The sequence below is a fragment of the Carcharhinus amblyrhynchos genome, chromosome 9 (genome assembly GCF_965287045.1).
Source record: "Carcharhinus amblyrhynchos chromosome 9, sCarAmb.v2.hapA, whole genome shotgun sequence".
In the NCBI taxonomy this organism is placed as follows: domain Eukaryota; kingdom Metazoa; phylum Chordata; class Chondrichthyes; order Carcharhiniformes; family Carcharhinidae; genus Carcharhinus; species Carcharhinus amblyrhynchos.
Window position 1 is genome coordinate 98414328 of NC_137332.1, and position 14039 is coordinate 98428366.

The 14039-nt window shown below is 49.0% G+C and overlaps 1 protein-coding gene across 1 annotated transcript in view; it reads right to left on the reverse strand.

Moving 5' to 3' along the window:
• Window positions 1-14039, reverse strand: part of LOC145348643 (collagen alpha-1(V) chain-like) — a 181060-nt gene that overhangs the window by 114671 nt on the left and 52350 nt on the right. Inside the window, exons 10-13 of the mRNA XM_080196809.1 lie at window positions 7664-7861; window positions 4867-4920; window positions 3703-3744; window positions 2476-2538 (exon numbers count right to left, since the gene is read on the reverse strand). Coding sequence (XP_080052935.1) covers window positions 2476-2538; window positions 3703-3744; window positions 4867-4920; window positions 7664-7861 — 357 coding nt within the window. The remainder of the gene's footprint in view (window positions 1-2475; window positions 2539-3702; window positions 3745-4866; window positions 4921-7663; window positions 7862-14039) is intronic.

Genomic DNA, 14039 nt, shown 5'->3' on the forward strand with positions numbered 1-14039 from the left:
CCCATCAGTCTCCGAAGAGGACACCAAGCTCGCTCAGGAACACTGAAGAAACCACCAAAGAAACAGACCTTAGGGGGCAATGACGATGGGGCGTGGGTGGTGTGGGGGGCACAGGAAGGATGATGTAAAGGGTTAACAGTCATGGTAGTGACTGAGCATGTGCATAAGGAGCAATGTCACTCACTGAGAGGAAACGTCTACCAGTACACAATAGACAGCATGTTGTCAAACTGTATTATGGTGTGGTGCAGCAGTTGCCCCATTTCTGACCAGAAAGCTTTGCAACGGGTAGTGGAAACTACCCAACACATCATCGGCACCAAGCTACCAGCCTTGCAGGACATTTATCACAAACACCATCTGTGGAGGTCCCTCAGCATTACTAGAGATCCCAGCCACAGGCTGCTTGCCCCTCCAGCCATCTGGGAGGTGCTACAGATGCATTCGAGCCTGTACAACTCAGCTCAGGAACAGCTTCTTCCCCACAGCTGTTATCCAGCTGAACTCCATCCTTTAACAAATTCCCAGGTGATGGGTATTTTGCAATATGCATGTTTACACTTAGTAAATATTGGCAATATTTTATAAGGATTTCTTGCATATGCTTTTTTATACATCTTGGGAGGCTGTAAGCTCAATTTTTGTTGTATTTGTGCATTATGCAATGACAATAAAGTTGAATTGAACGGAACTGAACTGAACTGAGAGGGGTGGGAAGATCTCCCAGAGTACCTCTAGCTACACCTCTGTCTAATTTCAACTTTGAGAAAAAGCTGGCATTTAAATGACCACTTTTTTAAACCAAGAATCGTTACCTCTGGCAAGGTCGCTCCTAGAATAAAAAGGCAAACAACTCATGAGATGAACAGAAAGGTCACCTTCCATCATAGACTCCCTTTCCTGGTATAGTGTTTACAAGGTTTCAGTTTCTGGTCAATTGCATCCTCCCCACCACCCACCCCCCCCAACCCCACCCCAGGGTAATGGGGGGGGGGGGGGGGACGGTGGAGGGGATTTCAGCAATGGCAATGCCACTGAATATCAACAGGAGACAAGTTAAAACAAAACAAGGCATGAGCTATAAATACAATAGGGAATTGCTTAAGTTCAGTGTTATTTTCAGAAGCCACTCTCTCTCTCTGTGTTGCTGTAATTGAGAGAATGTCCACCAGAGGAGGACAGATCATTATTCCATCATCATGTAGCTGGGGACCAATTCAGGGAAGAGAGGAGAAGCTGGAGCTCAGCAGCCACTGATCCCCATCACTCAAATCAACTGAACTCTCCTCACCACCCAGATACACAGACACGTTCAGACTCACATACACACACAAATGATCACAAACACTCACCCTCACACAAATTCACACACACGTTATCACACAGTCACTCTATTGCACACACAGTGACATACACAAACACTGACATGCACACTGACGCATACATTTGACACACAGTGACACTGACACACGTGCACACCCAGATACACTGATGCTGAAACACACACACACATCTACTCACCCACACATACACATACTCTCATGGACACGTTCACTCACTCACACAAACACAGACCCTATCATACACACATTCACACACACACACACAGACATAACACACTGACAGACATACACACACACACTTTCCCCCCCCCACACACATACAAACAGACATAAACACAAATACACTTCCCCACACACTTACAGTGACAGACATACACACACTTTCCACACACATTCACACTGAAACATACACAGACACACTTACCCCACACACTCACACTGTCAGACATACACAAACATTTTCTCCACACACTCATACTGACAAACATACACATATTCACACACACTTTCCCACACACACTGACATACAGACACCCACACACTTTTGCACACACTGACAGACACACGCATACTCACATGCACACATACTTCATGGCGTTCAGAACAGTGATCTGTTTGAATGGGTGTGTCTGTTTCCAATTGATGCTCACTGTGTTGATTGTTTCAGTCTGGGCGTTGACTCACAGCAAAGTAAACAGACTACCGCAGAAGCTATGGGAAGCTATAGAGAGTTAAAGCAGAGCATGGACTTTGTCTAAAACTTTAAATAAAGATCCTGTACCTTGAGAAACTAGTATCATCGCTGCGATGCTCTGAGGAAAATCAGATATATAAAAGATACAACACCTACAGTCAGCTCTGCAGACTAAGCTGAATACTATCTCCAATATCTCTGATTTTAACACAATTGGGAAACACCAGGTTTGACCACACCTGCCCCGGGTGGAGTTTGGATCAGGCTGCTGGCTGGTTTTGGTGTGCAGTCCATCCGGCAGGCCTGAGCTCTGTCCCCGCCCCTCTCCTTTCCCCACAACCCCCTTCCAACTTCAGTCAGCCTCAAACCACGACCCCAGGCTCTGGGGGTTGGTAGTATTGAACAGATTCTCTCGCAGGGGCAATTGAAGGGACTTACCCTCTCGCCAGGATCACCCATGGGTCCAGGCGGTCCCGATGGACCAGGGGGGCCAGGTGGACCCTGTCAACAGGACCAAGAAGAAAAAAAAATACAAGTCAAGGCATATACAAACAGGCCGGTTAGGCAACCCAAGTACTCAGCACTGGCCAACACATCATCAGCATTCCCCATTCTACACTGCCCATGTGTAATATAGAAAGGGAGAGATAGGGGGAGAAAGGTTGAATTCTAAGGAAGATAGATGCTACAGAGTGAGGGAGAGAGAAAGAGGAGAGATTACACAAGATATAACGAACAGAAATAGGCCACTCAGTTTACGTAAGCATTTATGTTCCACTTGGCCTTCTCCTACCTTTCCACATCTACATTTATCATTGTAACCTGTTATTCCTAAGCTGCCCATGTAGCTGTCTCTCCTTTCCCCTTAAATGTGTCCATCCTGTTCACTTCAGTTACTCTCTGTGGTGATGAGCTTCAGAGTAAAGATGTTTCTTCTGAATTCTCCATTGGATTTCTCGGTCGCTCTGTCATATTGATGACTTTCAGATCTCCATACAAGAGGAAACATTCTCTCTGTATTCACTCCATCAAAACCTTTCAGCATTTCCCTCTCTCCATCCTCCACACTCCCTCTTTCCATCCTCTACCCCTCCCCACTATCTCCTCTCCCTCTCTCTCACACGACCCACTTCTTCTCCACTCTCTTTCTCTCTTGCTCATTTCATCCTCTCTCTTCCACCCTCCTTCCCTTTTTCATCTCTCTTTCTCTCCCTCGCTCACTCCTTCCAACCTCTCCATCCTCCAACCTCCCTCGCTCTCCCGTGTCCCTTCCTCTCGGTCCTCCACCTCCTTCCCCTCTCTCTCTTTCTTTCTCCCACTCTCCTCCCACCCTCCCTCCCCATCCTCCAGTCTCCCCCTCTCTTCCCTCCCTGCCTTTCCATCCTCCACTCTCTCTCTCCTTCCACCATCCCTCTTTCCCCTCTCCCTTTCTCTCCTCTGCATCCCTTGCTCCCTCCCTCTATTTACTCAGTAATGGAGGACACATTCTGGTAGAAAGTTATCAAAAAACCCTTTCTCACTGCAGAGGCCACATCGCAGGCAACTACTCAGGTGGGGGTACACGTCTGAGCAAATGGTACAGGTGGACCGAGATAACATGCAGGGACAAGTGAAAGAGGGTGATTCAGGGACAGCGCATCTCCTGAAACCAGTTCATTCACTTACCGTCGGGCCTTCTGGACCAGGAGGGCCTTCAACCAGCATTCCCTGTAAATAAATAGAGAGCATGTCAACTACACGAGAAGGAACCCTGTAAATAAATAAATAGTGTTAGATATAGCGGGGGGCGGGGAGCCCTTATAGGTAAATAGTGTTCGATACAGGAGAGAGAGAGCTCTCATAAATAAATAGTGTTCGATACAGGAGAGAGAGAGCTCTTATAAATAAATAGTGTTCGATACAGGAGAGAGAGCTCTTATAAATAAATGGTGTTTGATACAAGAGAGAGAGAGCGCTTATAAATAAATAGTGTTCGATACAGGAGAGAGAGAGCTCTCATAAATAAATAGTGTTCGACACAGGAGAGAGAGAGCTCTTATAAATAGTGTTTGATACAGGAGAGAGAGCTCTTATAAATAAATAGTGTTCGACACAGGAGAGAGAGATCTCTTATAAATAAATAGTGTTCGACACAGGAGAGAGAGATCTCTTATAAATAAATAGTGTTCGATACAGGAGAGAGAGAGCTCTTATAAATAAATAGTGTTCGACACAGGAGAGAGAGAGCTCTTATAAATAGTGTTTGATACAGGAGAGAGAGATCTCTTATAAATAAATAGTGTTCGACACAGGAGAGAGAGATCTCTTATAAATAAATAGTGTTCGACACAGGAGAAAGAGAGCTCTCATAAATAAATAGTTAGACACAGGAGAGAGAGCTCTTATAAATAAAAAGTGTTAGATACAGGAGAGAGGCAACTCTTATAAATAAAGAGTGTTAGATACAGGAGGGGAGGGGAGGATGAAGAGAGGATAATGGAGGGAGAAGATGATGGAGGGAGAAGATGATGGAGGGAGAAGATGATGGAGGGAGAAGATGATGGAGGGAGAAGATGATGGAGGGAGAAGATGATGGAGGGAGAAGATGATGGAGGGAGAAGATGATGGAGGGAGAAGATGATGGAGGGAGAAGATGATGGAGGGAGAAGATGATGGAGGGAGAAGATGATGGAGGGAGAAGATGATGGAGAGAGAAGATGATGGAGAGAGAAGATGATGGAGACAGAGGTTCCCATTCTGCCACTGTGTTAGTCAGCTCATCTCTCTCTCTCTCTCTCCCCCACGGAAGCATAGAGTGCTGGCGGGTACCGGACGGGATCAGGTACTCACAGGCTCGACAACTGCAGGCTCCCCTTTCTCTCCCTTCAATCCGCTCAGGGCCATCTGAAAGAATAAAATGCTTGTTCACAAAAATTGCATCGGATTCCCGGGTCTAATGCCACACCTCAGGGTGGGGTGGAAGGGGGGATGAAGATCACTCTGAGGGCCGTTGGACTGCAGGGAGCTGTGGGGGGAAGTATCCGGGATGAGTGAGGGTTGGGGTGGCGGGGGGGGGGGGGGGGGGGGGGTGTTGGCGGGGGGAAGTGCATTACATATCTGTCCTGGCCTGGGGAAATAGCCCCCATCTTGAAGATATCACATTCGCATTCGCAAGTCAGTCTAAAGTGACGGTGTAGGGATTGGGCTGGGGAATGAGAGGGTGGAGTGGCACTGCCACAAGACTGATGGTTAGAAATCAGGAAGACTGGCAATGATTGGGGATTGACTGCAGAATGTGCTTGGAATCATCTGAATGCGCAATGAATGGTGCTTTTGTCTTCTCTCTGCCCTTGTAATGGTGATAGCAAGGGAGGGTGGTCCTCTTCATTGTGGTCTCTTACATTCCAATAGCGTACCTGCCCAGTAAACCGTGCCTGCTGCTTCCCCCAGATACCCCCCGACCCCTCGTCACCCTGGCCACAGACCCCTGGAACCGATTCGTGGCTGGATTTCAATAGTTTCCAGCAGGGGGAGGTCTGAAAAGCAAACTTTGCAAGTGGCACCACTGTCAACAGTGACACAGCTGAAGAGATGACATAAGTCGAGCATGGAGCAACACTACTGAACACGTGGGGACGTCACGGAACGAGAAACAAATGGATTGCCTCGATCAAATGCATGATGGTGTCCTGTTCCTGATGGAGATTGCGCACATGGTCATAGAATCCTTACAGTGCACAAAGAGGCCATTTGACCCATCGATTCTGCACAGACTCTGCGCCCTATCCTGTAAACTTGTACATTTACTGTGGCTAATCCTCCTAACCCACACATCTTGGGACAATTTAGCATGGACAATCCACTGAACCTGCACATCTTTGGAGGGTGGAAGGAAACCAGAGCACCCAGAGGAAACCCATGCAGACACGGGGAGAATGTGCAAACTCCACAGGTCCCTGGCACTGTGAGGCAGCAGTGCTAACTACTGTGCCACCCTGGACATCAATCCTGAACTGGACGACCCATAACAGGGGGATGCATTGCCAGGCACGCGCCATCAGGTGGATTGCTAGAAGTGAACAATGGGTATCACTGAGCGAGAGACAACATTGCTCTGAATAACGTGGGGTATTGGAGGGCTGGACAAAGAGGTGGTATCCAGAAAGTGGAATCATGGGTTACCAGGAAGTGCGTGAAGGCATGACAAAACCAGAAGTGACATCAGGGCGGCCAGAGGTGACATAATCACAGCAGGAGGTGATGTCACTGCAGCATCATCACAGGAGGAGATGACATCATGGCAGGAGGAGGCGGCATTGTGGCAGATGGAGATGATGTGACATTAGCACAGGCATTAGGAAGTGCTGCACACGTCAAAACCTAATGAGGAAATAGCAGTAGACAAGACAGCAACAAAACACAGGGAGATGATCACATTGCATGGAAGAAGAACATGTACTTGGACCAAGAGACAATGTGTACAAAGACCAGGAGAGGACAAGTACACAGAGCAGAGGATAACGTAGTCATGCCATGAGACGTGTGCACAGACCAGGAGAGAACAAGTACATGAACCGTGAGACAACATGAACACAGACTAGGAGAGAATATGTACACAGACCAGGAGACACAGGTGCACAGAGATCAAGAGACAGTGTGTACACAGATCAGGAGATGATGTGTGCAAAGTCATCAACGGAAAATATGTACACCAACCAGGACAGAACCTGTGCTGGATCAGGAAACAAAGTGTAACGTAAAGTCACCATAGTCCCAGATGACCACAGGCTGCTCTCCCCTTTTGATGGGGAGAGCTAACTGGTGGTGATTTAAGCTGAGGATCAGTACACCTTAGGCAAGGGGCAAACTAGAGAAGGCGGGATCTTCATGAATAACCTCAGCCAGTATGGGAATTGAACATACGCCGTCGATATCGCTGTGCATCACAAACCAGCAGTCTAGCCGACTGAAATGACTGAATCCCCATAAAATGTACAGAGGCCAGGAGACGACGTGTACACAGACCAGGAGACGACACGTACACAGACCAGGAGACGACACGTGCACACAGACCAGGAGACGACGCGTGTACACAGACCAGGAGGCGACGCGTGTACACAGACCAGGAGGCGACGCGTACACAGACCAGGAGACGACGCGTGCACACAGACCAGGAGACGGCACGTACACAGACCAGGAGACGACGCGTACACATAGACCAGGAGACGACGCGTACACACAGACCAGGAGACGACGTGTACACATAGACCAGGAGACGACGCGTACACAGACCAGGAAACGATGCGTACACACAGACCAGGAGACAACGCATACACACAGACCAGGAGACAACGCATACACACAGACCTGGAGACAACGCGTGCACACAGACCTGGAGACAATATGTGCACAGACATGGAAACAACATGGACATAGACCTGGAGACAGCATGTACACAGTCCAGGAGACTTGTTCACAGATCAAGAGACAAAGTGTGCACAGACCAGAAGACACGTACACAGACTAGGAGAATTGTGTACAAGGAAAAAGAGCAGTGGAGGATAGACATTGGAGCAGATGCTGTCAATGGCATTCAATCAACACTGAGACATGACGGCTCTGTGTTATGATTCACCCGTCCACTTACTCCTTCCGTGTACACCTCAGTCTCAACTGGAAGACCTGGACCAATTTCCGTGGGCAGGGGGTCCTCATAATAGTCTTTGTAAACGTAGTCATAATCGTAGCCGGGGTCACCAGGATTGAGATCTTCTCCGGTAAAATACTCCTTGGAAAGGCCGAGGTCTCCTTTGGTCGGGTGGATGGAGCCATGTACCTGCTGGTGCTGCCAAGTAGCAGCGGGAGGGGAGCGAAAGCAGCTGGTTAGGGTTAGAGAAGCAAACTGCACCCAGCCAGGTGCGGCTGCACCAAATGACCATGGCTCGGTATCCTGCGGCTAAACCCAGAAGCTACCTGAAGCTGGCCAGATCCTGGCGCCCAATGTACTGGCTGCATGCACAGAGAGAGAGGCGTTAGGACCAAACGGTTTGCCAGAGATGTAGTCAACCATGATGGTTAGTGCCACCCGGCAGAGCAGAGGAGGGTGGTGAGGGTTGGTGGTGAGACAGGCACCGAACCTGACACACACCCGCAGGCAGGGTACTGATACACCAATACTGACTTCTTTAATTCTGGATTGTATATTCTTGAACCGGTGTGAAGTGCGTATGCAAAGATCCCTCTGGAGTGAAGGTAGCTTATAAAAATAACTTGTTGATGTACTTGTAAGCACAAAATGGTTGAAAGATCCCCAGCCTCGACAACTGAGGACTTGTGGCAGCAACAATCTGGTTGAAGTGGTGTGTGTGTGTGTGTGTGTGTGTGGTTGCAGCGTAGTGTGGTTGTTTGTTTTGTAGTGTTGTGTGTCTGTTTGTTGTATAGTGTACTGCATGCGTACCTTGTTAGAGTGGCACAGGTCAGCAGACCCTTGATAGAATTAATGCCACTTCAGGGGACCAGTGACTGCCCTCTTTTGTCTGAGGGCACAGTTGGGGTTCAGTAGAATTAACAGCATAGAGCAAGACCAATCAGCCCAAAGGCTGGTGCTGGGCTCCTCCCACTTGGAAACCACCTCCCCCCCCCCCCCCCCCCAAACCCCCAACCAAACCCTCTTCACCAGTCCCATAAGCCGGTCCTTCTGTCCCTTTCTCCCCCATAGGTTTATGCAGTTTCCCTTTATTGATGTACAATCCCAGCAGTCTGTAGGGAAGGGAGGTTTCTTCTGAACTCACTGCTGCATTTATTAGTGACTCCTACTATCCTTATAACCCCCTAGATCTGGTCTCCCCTGTAACTGGAAGGACCATCTCCCCCTTTACCCTTTAAAACCTGTCGGCTGCCTCTCATTCTCAACCTTTCTGGAGAAAAACTACTGATGCTACAGGGCTGCCTTTACCATTCTAACCTCTCGGCTGGGATGTGAACCTAGGGAACCTTTTCTGTTGTCTGTGTGTGCTCGGTATCTGTATAAAATTTGGCGGGGCGGTGCCCCAAGCCTGGTCTGTAAACTAGCTTCCACACAGGTTTGTTTGTGAGGCTGAGGAGCCGGCGGGGGGGGGGGGGAGGTGTGGGCCTGGCACTTGTGCGGAGAACCAATTGGCATCCTGTCCCGGCACTTGGCGTTCGGCAATGTTCCCTGCCGAGCGGGTGGGGCAAATTGATGGCATCCACCTTCAGGCTGTAGGAAGCAGAGGTGGTCACATACAGGAAAAGAAAAGACACGGCCACTGCCACTCAGTTACAGCCTCGATGGACAGACATGTGCTACTGCCACTCAGTGACTCAGGGGCGCCAACCCAAACACAGCTCACTGACCGTTGTTCTTTCAGTGGGGAGGAGTAAGGGAGGGGGGGGGGCAAACACCTCGACAAGGCTCATGGGAATTCCACTCATTTTACCCACACTGAGTCACTAACCAAGTGGCACCCTCTGTGGACCACCTCATCCACATGACACCCCTACGGTGTTGATGGTGAGTGCTGCCAGGCCTCAGGGTGCATCACAGTGTGTGTGCAGGAGTCAGCAGGAAAAGAGCCGGGTGATATTTCATCTCCGTCCCCCTGCGAAACCCAGTGCCGCTGAGGGTTCACTGCAAGCACCGTGAGTCCGACCAAGGCCAACAGCTGGTTCAGCCCAGATGTTCCTGTCACCTGAGGACTCAGGGACAGATTCTCCACCCTCGCTCGGACCTCTGGAACAGTTGTGTAATTAGGTCACAGGAGCACGGAGAGATAGTCACTGAGAGGCAGACACATACACATATGTACAATTGAGACTGGACAAAGATATAACCCATACACCACTGATGTTCACATTCTTTGAGACTCCATACACAGAGAAAGAAGGGTTGCTTAGCTTGGAAAAGGCACTTTGGAATTTTGAAAGCACTCTCATGGGATGTATTTAACGTTGTCCTTCTCTCTCGAATCCAACAATATGGACAGTAGTCAGAACCTTGATCCCTTCCCTAATCACAATGTTCTCAGCAGTGATCACTGGAAAGGTCACAGTGAGTGGTACAGCTTAATGTTAATCTAGAACCAACCAATGTTGGACCTGTCCTGGGGACCTGTTTGATGGGGACAGTGTAGAGGGAGCTTTACTCTGTATCTAACCCCGTGCTGTACCTGTCCTGGGAATGTTTGATGGGCATGATGTGGAGATGCCGGCGTTGGACTGGGCTAAACACAGTAAGAAGTCTCTCAACACCAGGTTAAAGTCCAACAGGTTTATTTGGTAGCAAACACCACTAGCTTTCGGAGCGCTGCTCCTTCATCAGGTGAATGGCAAGTCCCACTCACCTGATGAAGGAGCAGCACTCCGAAAGTGTTTGTTGGGGACAGTGTAGAGGGAGCTTTACTCTGTATCTAACCCCGTGCTGTACCTGTCCTGGGAGTGTTTGATGGGGACAGCGTAGAGGGAGCTTTACTCTGTATGTAACCCCGTGGTGTACCTGTCCTGGGAGTGTTTGATGGGGACAGTGTAGAGGGAGCTTTACTCTGTATGTAACCCCGTGGTGTACCTGTCCTGGGAGTGTTTGATGGGGACAGTGTAGAGGGAGCTTTACTCTGTATGTAACCCCGTGGTGTACCTGTCCTGGGAGTGTTTGATGGGGACAGTGTAGAGGGAGCTTTACTCTGTATCTAACCCCGTGCTGTACCTGTCCTGGGAGTGTTTGATGGGGACAGTGTAGAGGGAGATTAATGGATGAATCCTGGAGATGTTGTACCATGGATTGTTCCCATGTTGATCTCTGACCCTTCCTGACCACTGACCAATTGCCCATGTAGTGGGAAACTCTTCTATTCTCAGTTTCACTGTCTGACATCTAATTTTTTCCTGATTGGTTGACTGACACTGACAAACTGTGTGGATTCCAGGAAAGAACCAATGTTGGAAAAATCCCATTCCACATGAGGAGCCTTTCAGGTTTAAAAACACCTTTTCAAAGAAGCTAGTGTACGGAGTCTCTGCTAATGTACCCCCATCCCGACATTGTGAGGAGGACAGACTGCACAACACCAGAATGAACCAGTTTAAGAATTGGCACACTGATAACTGAGCATCACTAGCTGTCAAGACCAAAACCTCCAAAGGGTGAATAAGGGCAATCTTCCCAAATCTCTGGCTTTGCCAATCTGGTGAACAGATTATTCCAGCAGATCAGCGTGATCTCAACCAGCTCCCCAAAATTCTCAGGCCACTTACAGCTGGCCAGTTTTGGGAACCAGCCAAATCCGCAATGTGGTTTTTTCACCAAAAGTAAACACATCTCAAGCATAGAATCAAGGATTCCCTACAGTGCAGAAGGAGGCCATTCGGCCCATTGAGCCTGCACTGACAACAATCCCACCCAGGTTCTATCCCTGTAACTACATGTATTTACCCTACTAACCACCCCCCGACACTACGGTTAATTTAGCATAGCCAATCAATCTAACCTGCACATCTTTGGAGTATGGAGGAAATCGGATCACCTGGAGGAAACCCATGTAGACATGGGAAGAACATGCAAACTCCATACAGGCAGAAGCCCAAGGTTAGAATTGAACCCAGGTCCCTGGCACTGTGAGGCAGCAGTGCCACTGTGACACCCGAACAGCCTTGTGCAATAAGCTCCACCAGTAACCTTGCCCCTTCCCCATCCTCTCCTCTCTCTCACATCTTCCCTTTTACCAGCCTGTTAGCCAGTCCATTCTGTGCTGTGCAGTCAGCCCGTTCCCACGTGCTCTCCCCTCTGACCAACAGTCACAAGCTCATGGCACAAGTGCGGGACACGGCCCAAAGCAGAAGAGACACCTTTCCCCCAAAGAAATCTCATATTATCATTGTAGAGGTAGAGGGAAGGCCACTGCATTATTTGACATTAAATCGGATAGGAGTGGAGAAACCTACTGGCATCTATTCCAGGCCCTTCCAATGGCAGTCAGAGGATATCCCATTCACTTTAGATGCACACAGTAAGCAAACCCAATGACTCCTCTCCTCTTGATAACCATAGAAACTTGCTCTTATTGTCCCCGTCCCTGTAGGCCCAGGGGCCTCCTACCTCTTGGTGACCATAGCAACCTCTCATTGCCCTTTCCCTAATGCCAAAGGGCTTCCTAACTCTAGGTGACCATAGCAACCAACTGTGGTGAACTTGGACTTTGAACAATTAGAAGTTAAAGGTCGGGGGATGGGCGGTGGTGATGGTCAGGTATGTTGGGTTTTAATGGGACATAGAAACTAGGATTTAGCTAGGCTCTCTTTCCTGAAAGTAGAGAATTCACACAGGTTATTTCCCTGTACTGATACTGGCTGCATGTTATCCTTAGCATGAAATTGGGCTCAAATGGTTATAAATCAATAATGTTGTGGCAAATATGCTATGCAGTTTGGGAGGGAGGGGGGTTATATGGGAAGATCTGTGAATCTACTATCCACTCAGCTTTCTACTTGAGCAGCAGGGGACAGAAATTGTTCCACTGTCCAGCTGTAGTCTCCTCCTGCCCGTTGCATAGTCAACCCAAATTATTGATCTACTCATGCTCTGTGGAGTGGGGAGGAGAGAAGAGGTCTTGCGGTGCAGTGGGTAGGCTCCCTGCTTCTGAGCCAGGAGCTCTGGGTTCAAACCCCATCCCAGGGCTTGATGGCCAAAGGAAGTTGCGTGCACAACAATGACCAAACAGGTTGAGTGCGTCAACCTGTAAATCCTTCCAAGGTGGCAAGCGGTAAAAGCGGGAGAGGCTCCTGGTCAGCCATTGCTTGATGTGGACTGATGTCCCCTCAAGCTGTAAGCCTCTGGCGACTGACTTAGGAACCTGTTCCAGGAGGAATCTGGACAGAAAGACAGCACGTGCTTTATCTGCCTCAGGCATCACTCGTGACAGGAAGGCCTCTGGGTCACGTTACGTGGGCTTTCAGAGACGTACTAGACTGGGCATTGCAATGGCAGTGGTAGGGGTGGGGGTGATCCCAACAATTAAAAAGCTGACAGTCGTGGAAATCTGGAACTCCCATTGGTAAACAGTAAATCGTAGAATCCTGAAAGTGCTGAACGAGGCCTTTTGGCCCATCAAGTCTGCACTGAGCACAATCTCGTGCAGGCCCTATTCCCATAATCCCTCATATTTACCCTGCTAATTCCCCTGACACTCGGGTCAACTTCGCGTGGCCAATCAGCCTAACCCACACATCTTTGGACTGTGGGAGGAAACCCACACAGACATAGGGAGAACATACTAACTCTACACAGACAGTGACCCAAAGCTGGAATTGAACCCGGGACCCCAGCACTGTGACACAGCAGTGCTAACCTCTGTGCCATTGTGCACCCAACTAGAACTTCAATCAGAAATTCAACCAGAATTCTCAAGATAGAGATCAGTAGTGTTATGGTTAGTCACAAAGCATGAAGGGTGAAGTCTGACCAATGAAGTTTGGCTGCAGATTGTCCATGGTGCCAATGATTCAGTGGTGCCTTTCTTGGCTCCCAGTTGGTTGCCATCACCCAACATTCTTGCTGCATGCACCACTGTTTCGGAAAATTATTGGCCATTTTGGAAGAAGCTGATTAGCTTTGCAACCTGCCAACATAACATATCTCTTTTAGGCCTGATATCCAGTTAGCCCCCCGGTCACCAATTCCTTACACATCCATGGGGATGTGGGCATCACAGAAAATGTTGCCCATCCCTAACTGCACCTCGAGCTGAGTGTCTCACTCAGCCATTTCACAGGGGTCAGTCAAGAGCCAACCATATTGCTTGAATTGTGGGAGGCTCTAGAGTAACCTGTAGGCCAAACTACAGATTTCCCTCCCTACAGGGGTGAGGGACCGGCGGGGGGGTGGGGGTGGGGGGTGGTGCACAGCATCAGTGAACCAGATGGGGTTTTTAAATGACAGCGAGGGATGGTTGCTATGGTCACCAACAAATGGCAGATTTATTGACTGAAGTTCCCCTGAATGCCCTGATGGGATG